This window comes from Crocodylus siamensis, chromosome 3 (genome assembly GCF_052110815.1).
Source record: "Crocodylus siamensis isolate JL-2025a chromosome 3, ASM5211081v1, whole genome shotgun sequence".
Lineage (NCBI taxonomy): Eukaryota > Metazoa > Chordata > Crocodylia > Crocodylidae > Crocodylus > Crocodylus siamensis.
The window spans coordinates 154146397-154169561 of NC_143397.1; the positions used below are offsets into that span (position 1 = coordinate 154146397).

At 37.1% G+C, this 23165-nt stretch overlaps 1 protein-coding gene across 1 annotated transcript in view; it reads right to left on the reverse strand.

Moving 5' to 3' along the window:
* The window catches only part of ZNF407 (zinc finger protein 407), a 468516-nt gene that overhangs the window by 408548 nt on the left and 36803 nt on the right, over nucleotides 1-23165 (reverse strand). Inside the window, 2 exon segments of the mRNA XM_090039571.1 lie at nucleotides 8287-8401; nucleotides 14191-19060. Coding sequence (XP_089895697.1) covers nucleotides 8287-8401; nucleotides 14191-18994 — 4919 coding nt within the window. The 5' untranslated portion in view covers nucleotides 18995-19060.

Consider the following 23165-nt stretch of genomic DNA (forward strand, 5'->3'; position numbering starts at 1 on the left):
ACGGAACTCTCACCCACTGCAACAAAAACAGGATAGGCCATCTGAAAAGGGCATGCAACATGATTGCATGTTTTTTTTGTCTCTCTAAAAGACTATCATGAAGCATTACACTGAAATATTATGGGCATTTAGACCACTCTGCTATAGCAATTAAACATCATTCAAGAAACAACTAAAAAAGAAAAACCTGGGCCTGGCTGAACCCTGCAGTAGTTCTACTGCGGTGAATTTCAGATGAAATTTTAAATGAAATTAACTGGAGAAATACTTCTGCAGGGCTAAACCTAAAACTGAGGTGACACGGTATAAATCAGATCTTACATTTATATATTACGGGGCAAAATTATGTTCTTCCAGTTGAGAGTTGTTTCAGTAACTTCCGTAGGATTATTTAAGCAAGCAAGCAAGAGCAAGATTTAAGTCATTTATTTCATGTTATACAAGGACTTCCACATAGATAAAGAGATTACAGTCTGTTAAATCAAAGCAGGGCTTCCAAACAAGATAGATTCAGGGGCTTACAATGAATCTAATATCAACAGAAACAATTTCAGATTCTTTGCATATTTCATAAAAAGCAGGTAAGTTTGAGTAAAGGCTCTTCCTATAACCTCAACTGGAGCTATTATAATACTTGCTGTAACTTATAAACCAGCAATATTTGTTTCTTCATGCCAAACAGTATTGAATTTCATAGACAAAGCTTTTTGTCCAAGTATTTAGCCTCTGATATAAAATTGAACAGTTCTTATCTACAGATACATGGGAAGAATCAGAATCAAATCGAGACTTTGATAGGAAGCCGTCTATATAACCAGTGAAACCAGAAAAGCAAATCCAAGCTCCTTTGACCAATGCTTTCAAACTTGGCTACCTAAACACAGACACCTAAACAAGTTACACCTGACTTGACTTGGGTAGTGCCAAGTTGAACCATAAAAGGATGACTTGATTGAACACTTATTGTTAAATACCCACCTTTAATAACAATGGGTACCTATACATGAGGGCAGAGGCTGCTCCAACAGTGCATAGGAGTAGGCTAGATTAACTGAGTCTGCTGGAGCATGGCAATTACTGCAGTCCAGCAGCCTCCTGAACCTTGTATATCAACATTCCTGTGCTTAAAGATGTTAGTGAAGCACTTGAACTCCAGCTCATTGAACAAGCTTTAGTTCAAGCACCTCCACGGACATTTTTAAGTGCTGGGACACTGATACACAAGATGCAGCAGCGCTTTAATAAGAGCCGCTCTCAGAGCCATGCTAAATAAAGCACCTCCCCTGTCACCCTTGGAGCACGTGTAAAAGTGCTCAATGGCTTTTAATCCCCAGTGGCTCTTCAATAAAGAGTCCAGCCTCGTTACTCAAACCCTAAGCAGTACACCTAAGAAAGGAGTTGACTGTCTGAAAAAAATTTAGCAGGTTCACTGCATAGTCATAGGAATCCAGAAACCACAATACAGGGTTTTATTTTGTTTTTTAAATTGCCAAAATTATCTTCCGTTTCAAGGCTAGAAAACCTGGCATGTTGGTTATTGTCTCCTTAATTATAAAGGTGAGTGATGTTTCTATGATCCAAAAGAACCGTATCTTCTAATTCCGAATGTACTCCCCTTAAAGAAACCACACTAGAACATGCATCACACCCACACAGCGATGAGCATCTTCAGAATTAGGTCTGGAAGTACATGGTATAAGGGTTACACATAGTACAGATATTAGTATAAATCAGCACCGGTCAAATACAAACATCTATTCAGTGAAGTATGTATTTTTCATATCTTTTCACTGCAGTAAGTATAATTAAATTATTACAATAATTCAATTACAAAATACATTTTCAAAGTTAACTTTTCTATAGGAAATTCACTGAAGTAAAACTACAGGACCTATTATAAAGTTCATCTAGGTTTTTCTGCCTCACTCGTAGGCCTGGCAGAATTCAATCTTTTTTATTTTTAATAATGACAGGTAAAAACCTATGTTTACCTTTCAGTAATTTTTTTCAATTTTTATCGATGTAGCACATGCACACACACACAGTGGCCACTGCACGAGCTTGGGTCATGTCAGTGAGGCTGTGCCAGGAAGAGGCGGGAAGGTGGAGGGCGCGGTGGTTGAAGGGGCAGCACTGGGTACCCTCGTTCTGCCCAGATCCCAGCTGGGGCAGGAGCTATACTCCTGCAGAGCTTGGCTCCACATGAGTTGAGTCCCTACCCCTATCGTGCAGGGACTGGGCGGAACTCCACAAGAGTTTTGCCCCTACCCCCAGCTTATGCTGGGGCCAGGTCAGGCCAAGATGGGCTCCATGGGAGCTTGGCCCCTGCACTGGCTATGACCTGGGCAGGGCAAGTGGCCAGCAGCACTGCCCCACTGCTACCAGCTCTGCCCTTCAACCCCCACTCCCAGCACAGTCTTAGCAGCACAGACTCTAGCTCTTGAAGCAGGTTGTGCGTATGTGTGTAGTGCCCCGTGTGTGTATATGTGTGTGTGCGTGTGCTCATGCACACGTGTAGCGCCCCCGCCCCAGATTTCTTTACGTACGGTCTGGAATTTTATTTTATTTTACTTTACATTTCCGTTATGTAAATTTCAATGATTACCTATGGAAATACTTTTCCATCTGCCTGTGCGCATAGTGTGAAAATGATGTTTATCGGCACTTATTAGAAAATATCAAATCCTGCCAAGTCTACTCATTTGTAATACTGAATACTAGTGGAGCATACAATTCTTTAATCGGAGAACACTTTCAGTAACTAACTTTATCTAGCTTGTTACCAGATGTTTACCTAACTTCTGGACACTTTCACAATGCGCTTCTAAGTCAAGAGAGGTTCATTATGCAGCAATACAATACACAATAGTGTGCACAGCACCATCATCTATACAACAAATGCTAAGGTCATTATTGACTACTAGAGAAATATTTTGATTGAAAGTAGTTTTCCTAAGTTATAAAAAAATAGGCAATGTGCACTGAATGTTCGGTTTGTAAATTGTAAAAGATAATCAAATAAATAATCAGCAAGATAATGTAATACATGCTATTTTATTCCCTATAACACAAGCATCTTAATATTAATTTTTTTAAAATAAATATGTCAGCATGGAAAACTGTTATATATAGCTCTTTTTCTTTATGGAAGCGCACACACACGGACAAGATGTTTGGATGGGAGGATTCACGAATATTTGCATTTGGAACACTCACCTTTCTAACACACATAAATGTTGAAACTTAAAACAGATTAACCATTTTTTTGTTTGGATACTTCTCTAGATATGATGCGTGAAATTAATTGTTCAGTCAAAAATGCAATTCCATGGTGCATTTGATGATTTAGGTATACAACAGCTTTAGTTCTCTAAGCTGACTAAAAATAGTGATTTTAATTTATTCCTGCTGCCTACAATTACCCACAACCATGTATTTTTAAATATTTCCAGCCTATAAAAATTACTAATTTTTGCCACTTGTGTTTATCTGCATTTAGACTTTGATTTGGATAAATTAAGCTCTCAAGTGTTCCTTGCTTTATGAAACTCTGCATGTTGTACACTTCAACACAAATAAATGACTTCTACCATTAGAGGTTTAAATAATGTAATGTATTTCATGCTCAGCCTGAAGCTGGATTCCAATGAAGTTGCTAATGCACGTAATGATTAAGTGTAACTCAAATACTAACTGTGTTGTTGAAAACATGACAGGCAATAATTTGGTCTATTATATTCTGCCATTTAATTGCCTAGTACAGACATTCTCTGACACGTTATGAAGCAATGATTTACAATTATTCAAGCTGCAAAGGTCAGAAAGTGACATTATAATCATCTACATAGAGATCCCTTCTAATGCACAAAAACTAGGTAATACCACACAAAAATAGTTTCAGCAGAGTTGCAACTTTCTATTTAGGGTTTTTTAAGGCACAGAAATAAATAGTTAACTTATAGTATACTAAGGCATTCTTAACACCCAGTATACATTTCATTTGCCCTACCAATAAGTTCAGGAAAGTCTGTTTTGTATGCTATAAGCAAAGCTAAGTAAGCATACAGTAAGTAGCCTGTTGTTAACAGTTCCCACGTAACAAATCTGGAGTTAATGAGAAAAAATTCCACTAGCCATTTATTTACAGTATATCTGATATTTTGATGGTAATAGGTCAAATTGGATTTCCATTAAAAAAGACGTAGATACATTAACAAATATGCCTTCCTTAGCTCGAAGTATAGGTACATTACTTGATTTTCCTCAGCTGCTCTTCAAGCAACCAGTGTCATAAAAACTGGATTTTATACAGATTCTAAAACCAGCAGAACCTCAGGAGCACTAGGTATAGTGTCAAGATAGAAAAACAAAGTCTTTAGGACTTCTAACACTTTCCTCACAGTTCAGTAACATGAGTCGTCACAAAAATAATTTAGTAAATGGCTTATTCAGCAGCATACTAACATTATCTCCAGAGTCAACTAGTACCAGAGGTTTCAAAATACCTCTGGAAAATGAAGAATAGGGAGACACTAAAAAGAGCTACAAAGAGCCTAAAGAGAAGGTAACTTAAAACTTAAAGAAAAAAAAATACGTATGCAAACACATATTTTCTCTGCTTAAAGCACTTGACTACTGAATTTGGAATCTCTTGATATAATGATTACACAAATATGTTGATACAAATTTCCTTTTAACTTAGTATATGTGTATACTCACACATATCTAGGTGTATGTTTTAAATATGGGAAGTTTTTCTAAATACAAAAGCTTTCTCATAGTATTCATAGGTGAAACATGTTACTGTGTACCAAAAAATAAAATTCCTTCTGAAAGCAAAGACAAGAAAAAGGCAAAAGAAAAGTAGATGCATTTTAAATCATAAGTTGCCTATAAATTCTGTTCAAAATATGAAGTGCAGAACAATGCATTTTTCATGTTCTACCTGAGGCATAAAATGTGAAAAGCGCATGATAAGCCATTTTCCTGCATTCCACTGGGCAACTGAAACAAAAATTTTAAATGCTGGGAAACTACTACAATTTGGTAATCCTACATAGTTTCTCAAGCAACTTCATAGCCAGACTTCTGAAAATTAAATTTAAATATGCAGTGTCACAGAAAACAGACACTACTTTTTCAAATAACAGATATATTTTCCAGTCAGCTGTATGGGAAAAGGAATACAATCACCACACATCTGTGATAAGGAAATGAGTAGCAGGCGTTTTACTTCAAATGTTAAAGCATTAGTGCTGTCCAATTTCTGTGTCATTTAGTTACTTCTGTGTATCTGGGGAGTGCGGGGGGAACTAAACTGCAATTAAAAAATGAAAACAACACAGTAAATGTGCTGGGGGGGGTTCTACAGATAGGTGAATTATATTTACATGATACAGTACACACAATATATTGGAACATTTTAAATGTTTGGACAAGACTAAAATAAAATTGACAATGATTTGGATTTTTTTAAATAGAAAGATTCACAAGGAAATTGCACTCCTTCAAGAAAATCAAGGGATATTTTGGGACCACAGCAACCCAAAACCTTGCACTGACATTTCACCTTAAAAGAGTGTCTGAACAGATTCAACATCATTTGAAAAACAATTTATCCTCACAACTAGAAGGGGGCTTTATTGCTATGAATCTAGAAGTCAAAGAACAGAATATTAACTACTGCAGAAAAGAAAACATAGTGCAGGACCTTCTGTTTGTGACAAAATTACAGAGTTAATGTTCCTGAAAGATCACTTCACCTTTTAAAGCATGATTTTTAAAAAGGTAAAATTTATAGCAATTAAAGCTAATGAAGAAATGCAGCATGAGCTGCTTATGTTCAGGAACTAATAGGTCCACTGAGCATTTCTAAGATTATTTAGCCATCAATGATAATGAATTGACATTGTCAGTGGTGTTAATGTACCAATGCTCTATATAGTGCCACTAATCCGATAGCCAATCCTAGCAATTTTTTTATGTTGCTACTTAATTTTTTAACCTATGCACTACTCCATCCTTTCAATTAAAATGGCAGAAATACAGCACAAGCTATTATACTTTTTCTCCCCTCTGCTTCTACATTAAAGGATGGCATTTTCACTATTTGGTCTACAGTCAAACTGTATTGATCACTTCTTATTCTTCAAATCCACTTTTAATTCTTCAGGATTGTTAGCTTCAGTATAAAGATCTCTTTCCCAATTAAACTGATGTTAATATATAAGTGTTAAAATACATTTTTGGTGAGCATTAAGTGAAATGTAATGATTATTTAAAGTGCAAAAGGACTAAACTGCTATATAAACCAGATTTTTGTGCACAGAGGGTGATCATGGTTGCATGCGTCTTTAGCTGGTTGTTTTATTATATATAAATCCACAAATCCATGTTGTAGATAAAGATAAGTGATATGGCTCTTTACAAAAACATAAATTTACAACTACTTGGCTACCAGCATGACATTTCAGCAGCATGTAGTACACAATTAGCATAGGAAAGTGACTAATAGACTTAATTCCATAGCTTAAGTTATATAAATATGTTTTGTTCTTGATAGTATAACAGTCGTAAAGTATTATGCAACGTATATGATTTCTGTTCCAGAAAATATTCTAAGACTATATTAAGACCATGCCAATACTAAATAAAACTGGGCTTTTTATATCAGAAAATGTGCTAAATGAACCTTACAATTAATTCTCTCCCCAAAGGGAGCATGAACTTTACTATTTTGAGATGGTAGAATTTATTTCTCTGTTAATGTGAAAATTAAATAATATACTAACTTTGTAATTTGAGTCAAAAGGCAACTGAATCATGTATCACTGACAAGTTGGTTGACAACTTTAAAGCAAAGTCTAAGCTTTACTCTTTGAGTGTTTTGTGAACCTGCAGTTGTTAATTATCTTTCACATGAAAGACCTGGGAATTCATAGAAGAGAGACCAAATAGGATTTTTAAATACTTAAAATAGAGCGCTACTAAAATGTACCATTCTGCACTGGACTCTTTCCACTAAAATAAGGAGAAAACAGAAATCGTTCCGCTGCTGATCTTCAGGGGACTTAAATTCACGTATGTTTAGTTCATATTTAAAAAAAATCACAGCCATCAATTTTCATGAATAAAAACTGCACTAAATATTAACAACATCACATGCAAAATTATTTGTAAAACAGACAGATGAATCGGTAAAAAACATTCAGTTGTATATTCAGCTGAAGTTTCACTTGTCCTTTAAAACGTGAAACTCATTTTGTTCTGCAGTAGATTTGTATTGCAAGTACTGGCTACAAGAACCTCCTGCTGAATAATATCCCTAACATCACACCATACCATTCATGTGTGCACTGCATTATCTAATTGAGCCTGTGCCATTCTATGCATTAGCCATAAGACCTCTCAGAAAGTTACACAGGTTTGGGTAGAAACTGTTCTTATATGATTAGTTACATTAGTTAATTTCTCCAGCATAATAACATTAAAATATATTTTTAATCAAAAGTAGAGTATAAAACCCCACTTTGAATATCCTATGATGTACCATATATGCCATGGCATTTTAAAACCTTTTAAACATTTCTGCTAAATTAATTAGTTTTGCATTAAGGAGTCTCAATGCCTCCTATTAAATGCAACACATTTGAAGGACAATTAAACATTACAGATGACCCTTCTGAAACAATAACCATTAAGTAAGAAAGAAAAACAAGAGGGTTTTTTGTAACAAACAAGAACACAAACATACTTTTTTTTTAAAAAAAAAGTCCTGTGCATGCAACATTTTAGATCCATTCGTTTGAAAGTCAATCTTCTGTTTTGTTTTCCTGAAGAATGAACTCTCTAAATGGAGCCCACAGATCTGTTAATGGTACAAAACAGTACAGCAAAACACACACACATATACACGCGCGCGCGCGCGCACACACACACACACACACAGAGTAAAGTCTATATTATATATATTTTTTATGTCTTTAAATGGAATTTACAGTTCTCCCTGGCAATGTGAATGAACATCCTATAATTTAGTCAATTTACAGATTACAGGTTCAAATTGACCTTGTAGCCCATAAAATTGCTCATCTTCAGTGCAGGATTAGAAGTGGGAAAAGAATGTCATAACTGTATTTAAGGAATTTACCATAACAATGGAAAGGAGGATATGCATGCATAATTTTAGCCACTCTTGCTCACATCACAGTTTTGAATTCTGAAACAATGCATATCCTGCACTCTTCTCCTGGTTAACCATGGTAAAAACTGTTTCAATTTACTCACCCACAGACATGACACTTGTATTCCCTCATCCCAAGGTGCCTCTTGACATGGTTTCTGGCATCTCCGAGCTGAGCTGTTGCAAAGTGGCATATCTTGCACTTGAATGGCTTTGATCCTAAGTAAAATTTAGCATAAGATACGAGTTAAATTAAAATACTATATTACCCATGGTTAAAGAAATAATATTTCCTGAGAAAAATAACCTTTTAAAAAAAATCTATCCCACATTTAACCTGTTTAAGAATTTTGCCTAGCAAAAAAATGTCTATTGCATACATTTATAACTTGAGGGATACAGATAGGGTATGTACCATATTTCTCATTATAAAGTTTCCTTAAGTTCAAGCTCACTGAAACTACTTGCTTAACTTTTAATAATCATTTATTTTTAGAAAAAGCATTAAAATCAGAAGACTATATACTATGAAAATAACATTTAAATGGGGTGATTAAAGTTTCCCTACGTCTTCTGCTATGTTCAAAATGGTTAAAAATCTCTTAATATCTAGAAAAAGATTTGGGAATGGTGTTAACTTAAACATGTATTTGTTTTTAAACAACCATGTTTGAACAGATCACTTAAAACTTACTAGATTCCACTGACTTTGAATAGATTTTGTACTACCATTGGTATTTCAGATTTTTTCTGTCACATACAGAGAATGATTCATCACTTTGCTATTGTAATGACATGCAATGTATGAATATACAGTGGATAAAATATTATGCCTTTATGACTGTTTTATGGTCAAAAATTTATGATTATTCTGCAAACCAGAAGTATTGACATTTTGACTATTATTTATTTCGAGAACAATCTTTAATATTAAATACCTAGTGCAGACCAAAGAATTATAAAATTATTTCTCAGAGGAAGTAGGACCAACCTATTCTTTTTAAACTTGCTGGGTCAGAAAAGTCAGATATGTTATCTTAATTAACACCAGCTCCCCAGTTGCTATGAGAAAATTATAATATTACTGAAATGTAGTGGTTAAATTTGGCAGGTGTCAGTACCTAGGTAACCCAGCAGTGACACTTTATTTTAAAGTATGCTGTAATACTTTCCAATTTTCTAACCAGTAAATCCTTAAATCAATAAATCAGAATCATACAACTGCAGTTAAAAATAAGTACAATATGTTCACATATTTTCCGTAATATGTTTAGTATATGTTTTGTGAAGTACTTCTTCCAATACAGTTAAGCATAATATGAAATATGTGATCTTTAATAAATATACATAAAGAGCTCCGATAAGAAAAATGTTACAGTATATCATACTTGATCAATGAACCTTTGTGCTGTGCCCTTGAAAATAGAATATCCTCCAAGAATACTTTGTTGAAATTGAGGATCTTAGTATAAAATTTTAGAGTCTTAAATTTCAATTTAATTCCCAAAAGCTGATGAAAAATGAAGCATTTAATTTTAATCTTCTAACAGAAATAAAAAAGTCAACAGTACTAAGCACGGGCAGACAAGGTTGAATATTTCACAGTTCAATGACAATGAAGCCAGATCTCTTAATACTTCCATTTCTACTGTTAGAAGTAGATGTAAAATATATTTAGCACCTGAATGGTTATATCTAGTCAGCTTTATATGTTTAAATGTCAAAAGCAGGTTGAGACTGCAGCTAACAGCAATCACATTCTATCAATCACATTGAAAAACCCCAGTTTATTTAAATGATCCCGATAAAACTAAATTAATCATTAATTTGGTGGCATTCCAAATCAACAGCACATTCTATAAAGTGAGCCATGCAAATAAAATAAATTTGAATAGAATCAATTTACCTTCACATTAAATAAGAAAGTGTTAAAGTTGATGTTCTAACTTACAATCTTCAAGACTAATTACACAATTAATAATATTAAGGCTATAACCAGATATGATAAAAGAAGTCTACTAGTATTTATACTACTGTTTTATTGCATAGAATTCAAGTATTTTATGGATTCAACCTTATTTTCTTTTGGTTTCTCTCTCTCTCTGATCAAATTGTAAATTTGTTCCCTTTTCTGTTACCGTGGGTGTCCCGCAGGGCTCTGTACAAGACCTTTGCTGTTTTCCACTTACATGGCTCCTTTGTGAAAAACTATAGTTCAGTCCAGTCTTAACTACAGTGTGCTGACAGTACATAAATGTATTACCCTGTTGACTGCTCTCATCTAAAAATCACTGAGGCCTTGACTATTTTTTTTAATTTCTCATATTCAGAGCTGAATGCCTGTTAACATCTCCATTTATATACTATGAACGTTCAAATACAGGTAGGCTACCACAAGTACATATTACATGAAACAAAAACAGTACCTCTCCCTTTTAATTTAGTGACTTCAAATTAGTTGCATATCATTATTTTAGGTGGAACAAATCTATATACACTGATTTTATACCAAATATATATAGTCTTGAGATTAATAAAAAAAGTTAAACCAGCGGTCAAAAATAAACATGTATCAAATGGGTGTTTAAAATAATTTTTGTCCAACCTAGTCTTGTCTTGGCCAGACCTGTTACCTCAAATGCAAATTTCTCATTTGCGCCATGAAATATAACACTACGTTTATCAGTTTTCCACCTGGTTCTTAGTTTATTCCAAATGGCAATGGTACCTTTGAAGTAAATCACAGGATGACGTCAGCTTTAACTTGTAGTGTGTAAGTAAAAGGGCTGGGGTAGTAACAGCAGTATATAGTTAAAACAAGAAATGTAAAACAATCGAAACCAGAGAACATGTAAGACGACAGACCACAACAAATGCTTCTGACATTTCACTAGAGCAATAGAGTTAATAACTCTCACTTTAGTGAAAGATATCATAGATCTTTGGTGACAAGGAATATTTTGAGCCTCAGTGTTAAGCCAACAAAAAATGGCATCTCCACAACTACCCCCAGTTGTGGTCAGCCTTAAGGCAAAGTGACAAGTGCCATATAATAAGGCACAACTTTATTATCACACTTCCTACTATACTTAGGAATTTTGGGGGTATGGACATATTGACATGAAACAGGCTTACCCTTCCTCAGCCAGAGAAACCAGAGGAAATTCCAAACAAGGATGACATGGCTGCAGGTGATTTTACTTCAGAATACTGATTGTTAATTAAACATATGGGACCTCCATGGATTGTAAGTTAAAATGTCTTCCACCTCTACTATTCATTTTGTTTCTCTTTATACTTCCTCATTTTCACTTGTCAATGTATGATGGACTTACTTGTTATCTCCTCTCTACCATAACCTTCCCTTTCATTTGCTATGTGAAAATCTCTTTGAACAAATTTAAGGCCTTTAAAAATCACCTAATATTCTACAATTTGAAATCGTTAGTGATATTTTTTCGTCACCTCTCCTTAAAAAAAACAAAAAACAACCAAAACTACTATAAATCTAAACAGCCAAAATACAGGGATGTCAATGTGCTTGTGTATGTATGTGCATTTACAACCTGAACTAAGATTTAGCTACATAACAAACAATGTAAAGAAAGGGAAAATAACCAGTAGCTCATCCCACATGATACACCTGCTGTCACACTAGTACAAATGGGAAGAAGCAAAAGTATTGTACAGTTTGGCCTGCTGATTTTCCAAGCCAGTACATAACAATTAGTACTGTAGATCTCATCCCCTCACTGCCATTCCTAATGGCCAAAGCCCCCTTTATATTGTGATAAAGACAGGGAAAGAAAGGTTATATGAATTGCACTGTAAATCACAAATATGAAAAAATAGGGATTGGAAGAGAAAGCCCTCTTCCAGTTAACTATTAATAAAAATCCCAGCATTACTATTTAATGTGCATAAGCAAAGTATGAGAAAAGCAATTCATTTTAAGATGCTAGGAGGAAAGATGAAATCCTGTTCTGTAGCTCCCCCCACAAAAAAAATGACTTGCAAAATGAAATGGCAGACTTGCAATCTATTCCCAGAAGCCTGCTGTTTTGTACATTTAGGACCAATCTAAAGCACAATAAAAATACGCTTGGTGATAAGACCTATGCAAGCTGTTAAAAAGTATGCTAACTTTTACTAAATGTTACAATCAATGATGTAACTTATGTAAGTAGGGTTGCTTTGTCATATATTGATAGTTACCTCACTTTCACATCCACATTAACTTGATTTTAAATGCAATTAATACATATAGTCAAGGAAGACTAATGGACTACATTCTGCACTTAACCTGGTGGACATTTTCAAATGGCACAAGTGACCAGTGCAAACCTATTTTGCATTGTAAACGACTAAATAAATCTTAATGGATTAAGAATGATCAGCTATCAACACACAAGGGAAATTAAGTGCTGAAATGCCTACATTGATTATTTTAAATTATTAGCCTTACTCTGTTCTTGAATTTGTATGCTTTTAGTGAGCTTTAACACATTTACAAGACTTATTGACTATAATTACAAGAGAATTCAAGTAATGGACACATCAATTATAAGCAACATGTCTTGACCAGACAGTTGCATAAAGAATTCTAAAGAGAACTCCATTAGCATCTTCTCCCTTAGTTTTATTCAGTTTTATCTGCCTTGAGAGGGCATAGTAAGGGCTTATACAGCTGTTCTGACCATGTGAACATGACTGCATCTCTGAAGGCTTAGCATTGCATTCAAAAGTTAAATGTTTGCTGAAAAAATACAATATATACATTATACATACACAGAGGATAAGATCACTGAAAATATTAGGCATATGAAGTGGTCATCCAAATGAATACTTTACTTACGCTGCAGTATGTGAACATGTTTGAATGACAATGTCTATGCTTCCCTGGATTAAGTTTAAACATGTTTTCCATTCATGGTCTTGCCTCCTCCTATGAAAACTTACAAAACGATTACAGTACTATGCCAATAATTAAATATCCTTCTATAATGTTTTTTGTTTCTTACCTTTTTGTTCTCTTCCTTGTAACCATGCACTAAGTTTCAAATACTGCATGAATTTAAACTATAGCTTCCATAATAAGCCATTATTTAAAAGTACAGTAAAATAAACCTTACAGTTTTAATGAAAATATGTTCATTGAAATGTGAATTTATTATTCAAATCCACTCATAAATTCAACCATGGAGACACCACTTGTCTAAGCAGAGCTCAGTGATTTAGAAAAGCTGTCTATTTAAAATAAAGAATGTATGGCAGGTTTATAGAAACATAGCAGTGAATTTTTACATAAATTTAGAACTGCAGCTTATGCATTTTCTACAAAAAATTGTTTTTAAATTTTTCACTTAAAATTAAACATAAAAAGAAATGAAAAGTCTAATTTGCGCAGAAACTAAATCAGGCCCTGCATCCATGCATACCACATCAACACTGCATATCATCTTCTAAGAAGGCTGACCAACTTTAATTCCCATATCTTATTTAACAGCAAAGAAATGCTGATTATTTTTATTTCTTCAGGAATGTTATAACACCAAGTAACTAACTTTGAGGTTTTAAATGTGAATGTGTAACTCTGACTTCAAAGTAAACAGTTTGGATTATAGGAGAGAAGTTATAAAGCATTCTCTAAAGCCAGAAGTGCTCCACAGTATTAATTTTAGTACCAATTAATAATTACAGTCTATAGTAGGGGAAGGAAATCCATAAGAATATTAAAAGCAATAGTGACCACACTTAAATACATTTAAGGAAATTACAAGAAACCCCTCGAGTTTCCTGCCCTTTGACCACTATGGGTCGTGCTACTTAACGTAATTTTTAATTTCAATGGTTCATCAAGCAATGCACACTCTGAAGGCTATATGAGTTCTGGAGGACTTGGAATACTAACAAGGTTAGCAAGCAAAAGTATAGTAGAAGCAGATGAAGCTGAAGTTGTAATTCACTTTTGTTTGAAGAATTTGCTCAAAATGTTTAGGCTTACATACCTGTATGAGTACGAATATGAGCAAGGAAGGCCATAGAATTGCTACTTCTACACATCTTCCCACAATATTTGCAGACATTTCCTTGATTTTCCTCTCTTTCTCTGTTGATTTGCTCAGTGTCTTCCACAATGTACTTATTCACCTCCCGCAATAATTCTTCATGTTGCTCTTTAATATGGAGAAACAAATTCTGTTCAGAATCAAAAGGCTCTGTGCACTTAACACATTTAAAGGTTGCGCCTCCTTCAGGTAGTTCCTCCACACTTGCCTGTTCATTTCTCATGTGACCAGCACTAGCCAAATGTTGGTGAAGGTTGCTTTCTGTGTAAAATGATTTTCCACAGAGTAAACAGTGAAAATGTTTCTCTTTTGAAGGATGTTTCATGGCTATGTGAACATTCAGTCCACTTAAACCATCTGCTAAAAAACCACAATCATCACAACGAATACGTGTCGATTCCCCAGTGGAATTACCTTCAAATTTCTTCTTTTTCCCACCAGCTTGTGAGCTGTCTGTTTTCACAATTAGCTCATTAACTTTCACTCCACCTGATACCTGTCCTTCATCAGAGTGGTCAGTGGACTCACCATCTTGATGACTTTTTAGCCGCACTATAGAAGCATCAAACTGGCCAAAGTTCTGCATTGCCTTTCCTTTATCATCAGAACTGATAACAGTTACCAAAGCTTCACTACTAGTTTCTTGCATACTCTCAGCTGTTGAGCCATCTGCCTCCCAAATGTTGTTATTTATAGTGATTTCTGCTTCACGTTGTGCTTCCATAAGAGCTTCCTCCTCCACAGCAGGAACCCCTTGGAAACTTCTGTCATCCTCTAAACTATGTATACTTTGTACTGCTTCCTCAGTGTTTCTATCAAGGTTTGACTGATCTACTACATCACATGTTTCTGGAAGACTTTGCTCAATTGGAGTACTTTCTGTTAGCAATCTTTCTTCAAAAACTTTATTATTTTCATCTACTTTTTCAATATTTTCTCCATTTCCTCCCAAGCTTTTCTCGCTTGCTTTGAAATTCAAATTCAGGGCATCACTATCATTTGACACATTTTGATTTCCTGTAGTGCACTGGAAATCTGCATTAAGTAGGTCTTGGTCATGCCTACTTTCCTGCAAGCCACAACTGTCTGCTGCTTTAAGTGGTATCAGCTCATCAAATCTAGCAACTTCATCTTTTTTAGGAGTTTGTGGAAAGACTTCACAAATGAGATTTGTACTTTCTTGATTAGATTCCTCCTCAATCTTATCTTCTACTGTTTTGCGGGCACTGTTTTCTTTAGAAATTTCTAAAGATGTGTTTTCATCTAAGGCAGAACAATCAGATACGTTTTTCTCCACTTGATCCTCTTCCATTTTACCACTGTCGGCATATTTTGTTTCCCCTAAGACTGTCTGAAATTGTTCTGCATCTTGTTGATCCTCCTCATGAGACGTACAGTTGGTTTCTTTGGCAACATTTGTTGCATCTACTTCCTCTCCAGATGAAGAGCAAACATAAGATTCTCTTTTAATTTTATGCTTCTCTGTTGCTGCATGTCTAGACATCTCTCTGCGAGTAACTGCATAGTAGTCACAAGCCATGCAATAGTATTCAAATTCCTTGGTATGCTTCCGTTTTATGTGTAATTCTAGAGAAGAAGAAGAATGAGCAATAAAGTTGCAGTGTACACATTTGTTATCATTCATAACCATCATTCTTCTCTGAAAACATGGGTCACAATCTCGGGTAGCATTATTTGGTTCTATAAGTATGTGTCGTTTTATATTTACAGAGTTCTTAGTATATTCTAGATCTGCTAACTGAAGTACATTTTCGACTTCTACTTCAACAGAAGTATTTCCCTGGTTGTCTTCATGATTTTCCAAGATGGAAGTATCCAAATCTGATGACTGGCTACCATCCTCAATACTGTCATTCAAAACACCCATAAGACTGCTGATCTTTTTGCTACTAGAGTCAAGAGCTCCCAATTCTGGACAAGTAATTATCTCTGGATTTTGTTTACCATTTGCTTCTATTTCAACTCGGCCTTTATGTTTCTTGGTGGCACAATGACGCTCCATATCTCCTTTGGTTACAGTATAATAATTGCAGACTTTACACAAATAGCTGTACTGGTGACTGTGCTTTCGTCTTATATGAACAGTCAGGTTTGTCACACTGGAGGCCAGAAGACCACAATGGATGCACGTCCTAGAGCTGGTGCCTTTCGGTCTCCCTCTCTTTGGTGCATGGGCCAAAATTATTTCACTTTCAGTAATTTCACTGGATGGAACTAGGTCTTTAACGGTTGATAGGCTCTCTAAAGTAGAGGATGGCATTTGTATGCTTTTATCTAATTCAGAATTCACATTCCCAGAAATGGAAGGTTCCATTATTTTTTTAATGTCACTTGCACCCACATATACCTTTTCAATACACTCCTCAAAACGTAAACCGATATTATTTTTTCTGGCATTTTCAAGGTGCTTGCTTCTTTTAATATGTTTTTCCATTCCTTCTTTGCTCAGGGAATAAAGGTTACATGCTTTGCAAAGAAAATGATATCCTTGTGCATGCCGAAGTTTTATGTGTCTTGTAAGAACAGTGGAGGATCTTGTTTTATAAAAACACTTTTTACACTGAAACTGGGTTTTGCTCAAAACTGAGTGCTTTAGCTCATTTCCCTGATTTACCACAGATGGCTCTGGGGCCTCCTCCTGCCTCTTCACTTCTATTTCATCTCCAACTTTGTGAAGGCTATCATTTGATTCTGAAATAGCATAAGCTACAGTTTGCAAAGATAAATCACTGTTAGTTGGTGGAGAAGTATTTTGTTGAGCTGACAAACTGACATGCTTCTCAGATGTTTTATGCTCTATCAGTTCTTCCTCAGTTAGAAAATATAGATGACAAATAGAACAATTATGGGTCATATTATGCTCTTCATTCATGTGGCTTCTAAGGCTTATGTCACTCAAACAAGGGAATGAACAGACCTGACAATTAAAGCTGAAATCCCTCATTTGATGTTTATTGCTTTGACAGTGTTGCTCCATGTCCTCCCTGATTAAAGATGAGTGGCTACACATCTGGCATTGAAACAACATTTCCTTAGTTGAATGGCTTATAACATGAATTTCTAAACTTTTTCTGTTCTGAAAATCCTGACCACAGTAAGTACAAGTGTGTAGAACACCATGGCCAACCAAGAGTTTCATCTGAGGATCCTCAGTTTCTGCAGTACTGGAAGAGCACATGTTTGTCCTATCTTTAGCAAGATCCTGTGTTTCTGAGGTAGCCTTATATCGACTGCTATCCAATTCTAATTCTTTACAAGATTTGGGTATTACATTGCCTGGTTTATGCTGTATACTGTAGTTGTGCTTCATATGGATTGTATGAGAGTCAGGTTTTCCTTTTTTATTAATACCTAATAAATTATATCTTCTTTTAACCTGCCTTTTTAATCTGAAAGAGGTACTTCTCTTGAAAGACGGTCTTAATGATAAAATGCTTCTTTTATACTCTGTTCTATCAAACTGCCCTGTATTTAAAATGCTAGTTATCTTTTTGGTACTATTAGTATGTTCTGGTTGGTCCAGTTTGTCATCTGAGGACCCTGATATTTCTCTCTTTTGAGTTGAGACATCATGATTTCCTTCTGCGCTGAGGGAAAATACTTTTTCCTCTGTAACAGTCTCCGTATTTTCAGTGGAAATATTTTTAGAAGGTATCATTTCGACAAAAAGTTCATTGCCATCACTTTGTTTAGAAAAGCTTACTTTTGAGTACTTCAGTTTATTGCGAGCATTTCTTAATTCTTTTGAATCAGCAGTTCTTGTCCTTGATTTATTGGTCCCCAGTTTTGCTCTCACATTCTTCTCTTTGACTGCTGAATACTGTTTTTTATTCAAGGATTTTTTTGTCAATATTTGTACGAATCCTCCTCGTGCAGCAAGATTTTGACGCCGAAGGTGCGTCTTGCCAAGAAAATGAGACTGTAAGAGTTTCTCCTCAACACACTGAAAACCGCAGAGATCACAACAGAAGGTTCTTGATTGTCCATGAGCTTGCTTGACATGCGTTTGTAAAGCTGAATTATATTCTGCTTCATAAGTGCAGTGAGGGCAAATATAATCTTTGGGTTGTTTTGAGTGGCTCTCTTGAATATGTTTTTCCAGATCAGGGCAGGACGAAAAAAACTGATCACAGGTTTTGCATTTAAAAACATCTATGTTTTCAACCATACAGCTAACACGGATTTTTTCCACTTGGAAAGAAGATGGAGCCTCTTGTAAATGTTTATTTTCCAAATGAATTTTCAATGCAGCATCATCAGTAGCACTGAAATCACAATGTGAGCACAAGCAATTTGAAAGAAAAGTCTCACCACTGAGACAGCCCACTACAGCTGCCTTCTTTATAGTTCCATCTGTTTTACTACCTGTTTCTGCAATTGACTCCTGTTTAATTGTGAGTTTGTGTGATTTGCCTTCATCTACTTGAACATGTTTGGAAAAATTCAACTTTATTCTTTTTGAGATAGGCTCATTTTCAGACTGGTTCCCTTCAGTACTGTCTGGTCTTGTCAATTCTGATGATGCCCTTTTGTTTGTACCATTCTCTTCTTCTATCTTCTTAAGGTTTCTATGCACTTCACTTAATAAGGGACCTGTTTTCTGGTTAGATAAGGAATCACCTTCACCATTTTCTACTGATGTATTTTTCAAAGACACTGTTGTTTGTTCATTTTGTAAACTCTCATCCACTTCATCACTCTTCTGATAATCCTCTCTATTCATTCTTAATGAAGGGAGTATAGGACACAGTTATAGGAACGCTGGTAGATCCTTTCCCAGCACCAGTACCTATAAAACAAGACACATTTGAAATTAATGTTTTATACACACACAAAATAAACATTCATTAAAGATCCAAAGCAAAAGCTTACAACAGTTGTTTGATCCAATGTGACCAGAGCACAGTCACAGATAGAGCTATTGACCAGTATTTTCATATGGTCTCTAAAGCTATGAATGCCATCTAAATCAAAACCAATTTAGAAATGCAGATAAAAAGTATAATCTTTAAAGCATGATTGTGGACCCTGGCTCACCTTGACAAACATTTCTGACAGTGAATGCACTGGTTTCAATAGGGCTATTTGAATGATCAAGTGGTCTATGTGAGTAAGGAATACACAATACTTCAATGGATCACTAGTACTGAGCAATGAGCTGCAGGAAATTAGCATCTCTGAAACAGGGTGACTTTTATCTGTGTCTAAAAATGCATATGCTAAAATTTAGGTAGTCGAGTTTGAAGTCTGACCTTTGTTTTTGCCAGCCTTAATAGAGGTATCTAAGTTTAAACATCCTTCAAGAAAGAGGATAATAGAACATTCAACTTCTTATGATCCATATATTTCAGGACCCCACATTTTTAAAAGCTCCAAGAAAGAACTAAGAGGCTAAGATTTAATCATTAAAAAAAAGAACAAAGAAGAAATTGACTAAAAGTCTTCTTTCAAGATCTAATTATGTTAGCCTTTCTTTCCTTCCTCTGCTGAAGTCCTATGCTGCCAAGTGACAAAAAGTAAGAACAGAAAAGAACCACGTAAGAAAACGCAACCAGTATAGCCCCCTTTATTCTTAAAGGGATAAAATAACTACTGGAACACTATTCCATATGAGAAAAACAATAGACAGACAAGTTTCAAAACCTCCAACAGAGAAGGGAAGCATTTCTTCTCTCACAAACTTTTCAAAACTTTCTCCCTACCCCAAAAATCTCCAAACCTATCTGAAAAAAAATTAAAACACTTCCCCAACAGCACATCATGACCTTTCTCTTCATAAAGCCCTCTCCATGTCAAAACAAGATTAACACCTTCCAAATATAAACTGCACCCTGAAAAAGTTCTGTGGAAAACTAGTGGCAATGTGTTAAAATAAAATGGGGGTGGGGGAGGGATTCAAAACCTGAAGTTACTATTGAAAAAAAGTCTGCAAGAACCTATGTATACTTAATTTTAAAACACATCATTTATGTAAAAACCTATATTTCTGTCCTTGCTTTATTGTTGTCTTTGAAAAAAACTGCCTAAGAAGAATTTAGTGATACCAAATTTTTGTTCAGTTTACTAATGAGTGCCTGAAGACATGGCTCTAACCATACATCCTGACGAGATAAAATCCTTCCAAAAAACTTATCCAGAAAATAGAGCATACAAAAAGCTATTCAAATGAATAACTATCAGGGAAGGCAGCAGGGGACAGAGCCGCTCCATGTGTATAGCTCCTGGTACCCAGGAGTGGAGCACAAGAAATAGCAGGGAAACCTCCCTGCCTGCTTTTCACACTGAGAACTGTGGTGTAAGAAGCAGACACAGGACTGAGCTACTCCCTGCCACCTGGCTTCCAGTACCCAGCGGCCAAGCAGAGGGAGCTGCATGGCAAAGCTTCCCACACCACAAACTCTGGCACGAGAAGCAGGACCTCCCTCCCCTCCAGGTCTACAGGATGGGCTGAAGCAGCTGCTCCCATGCCTCCTCCAGACCAGGGTGACCCTGATCTCAGGAAGGCATGCGAGCCTTTTTCCTGGCTCTATTCTTCCCGGTCCCCAGGAGGAGTTAAGCTGAGAGAAAGCATATGGACATTCAGTCTCTCAGGAGACACTCTCCCAGGACTGACTTAATCCTAGTTGTTCTGTGGTTATTTTTCTCCTGAAATGACCATTTTTGTTTCAGAAGAAAAAGCCTGAATATCTGTACACCTCTGGTTTCTACCAAGAGAACAGTGATTCTCCCACTACAAACTGAATGTCTGTACATAGTTTTAATTCTTTTTTCCATTCTGTATAAATTTGGTGCTGAATCTCTCCCCTATCACTGCAGATCTCTAAATTATGAAGACAAATCTTTCTTTGCTGAATCCGTTACTACAGGGGTTTTCAACCTTTTTTGAATCATTGTACCCCATGATGGCCAGACACAGAGCAGTGTACCCCCAGCTGCAAAGCAGGAGGGAAAGGGAGGCCAGGATGGTGTGCAGCCTGACACGGAGCAGCAGTAGTTACCGCATGCAACCTTCCCCCACCCCTTGCATCCAGCTAGGCGGACGATACCCGGTTGGCAACCCATCCCTTACTAAATAGACAGCTATCACTATTAAAAACTTTGAGATTTGAACATGGGGATTGTGCCCATCTAAATTCCAGTAGGCATTCCCACTCCGGTGGTCCTGCCTCGGTTGAGATCTTCCTCGGGCACCCACGTCAACCGTACATCACGTCCCAAGGGAAGCCCCCAACACTTGCCCACCACATCTAGGTCTTCTGTTCTAGCATGGGAGATTCCCTTCTAGTTGGGCCTTGCTTGGAGGTGCCATCAGCAGATGGCCTTGAGTCTCCATCTCCCCTACACCCCTTCCATGAGCCAACCTGATGAACTTGACTGTGGAGTAGATGTTCCTGAATTTCTCGGGCGTTGGCCTTTCCAACATTACCCCAATCTGGCCCCACAACATTTTCTTGTCCTGCCCACTGGTTCTAGTTGTGGGCTGACTACTGTAGCTATGTCCCTTCCAGCCCAGCCTGACTAGTAGGCTGTCTGTGCTACTGCCCGAGGGCCCCTGATCTCTCAGCCCAGGACATACCCCCTGGACCTCTGCTCTGGCCTCAGGACAATGAAAGCTTCCAACTAAATCTAAACAAACTGAAAAGGGATGGGGAGGTAATGCTCTCCCCTCCTGACTCGCACGTCCTGCGCGTGTGTTGACAGCTATTCCCTTGCCGCCCCCTCTGGGTCCAACACCGGGTGCCACTCTGTTGCCAAGTAGATTCCCCATTGGGAGCCTGTCCTGGCTTTTTTTCATCCCAGGACTTTTTGAGTCGTTTCCCCAGGGCTCTGGGGTTCCCCCACCACAGTTCTTGCCCTGGGAAACGGGTTTCCATCCCTTTGCTCACATCACTCCACAGCAGAGGTAAATCCAAGGGACATGCAGTGGTACAGTTTGAGTCCTTCTTCACCCAAAGATTAAAACTAACTGTAGGGCAGAAGCAGCACCATTTCACCATTTCAGGCAGCCCTGAAGGAGTCAACTAACTTCAGAACTTCAAGTTATGAAGAATTTTGAAGTGACTGTAGCCCACCCCATAGCCAATCCACCCAGCACCACTGCCACCAACCCCCACCCCAAGCACAGCCCCGGCCCAGCCTCCCCACCCCTACCGGGAAGAGGCCAGCGCAGTTCGTGGATCCAAGCCCACACCTGGCAGCCCACCCTCACCCTGCGCATAAATCCAGGGAGCATGTGCTCCCCATGGTTCCCCCAAGGATGCACACAGCAGTGGGGAACTACCCCTTGCTCCCCACCCACCATGCCCCCTAGATGAGCTGCCCATGGCTCCATCCCACACCCCATCTAGTCTGGTCAGTGCCTTGCCTGTCCCTGCCCCAGCCCCACTCCTTCCCTTACCACAGAGGGCTCAATCTCCCCCCAAACCCTTTCCCCATCACAGAATTACTGGCAGGATGCTGCTCTCCAAGCTGCCTGGCTGCATTCCCAGCCACTTGCATGTTGCGATTGTGTGTATGCATGCAGCATTTAATCAATGACATTATTGGCTAAAGAAAGGATGAGGATACTGGGAACTATAAACCAGTCAGACTGACCTCCATGTCTGGAAAATCATGCATCAGGTCCTCAAGGAATCTACTGCGAGACACCTAGAGGAGAACAAGGTGATCAGGAATAGCCAGCGTGGACTCTCCAAGAGCAAGTCACACCCAAGCCACCTGATTTCCTTCTATGATGAGGTAACAGCCTCTGTGGATGGGAGAAGAGCACTGGATATTTGATATGCCTGGACTTTAGAAAATGTTTTGATGCCACTCGCAACACTCTCATTAAAAAGTTAAGAAAATACAGGCTCAATGAAAGTTCTATGAGGTGGATAAAAAAAACTGGCTGG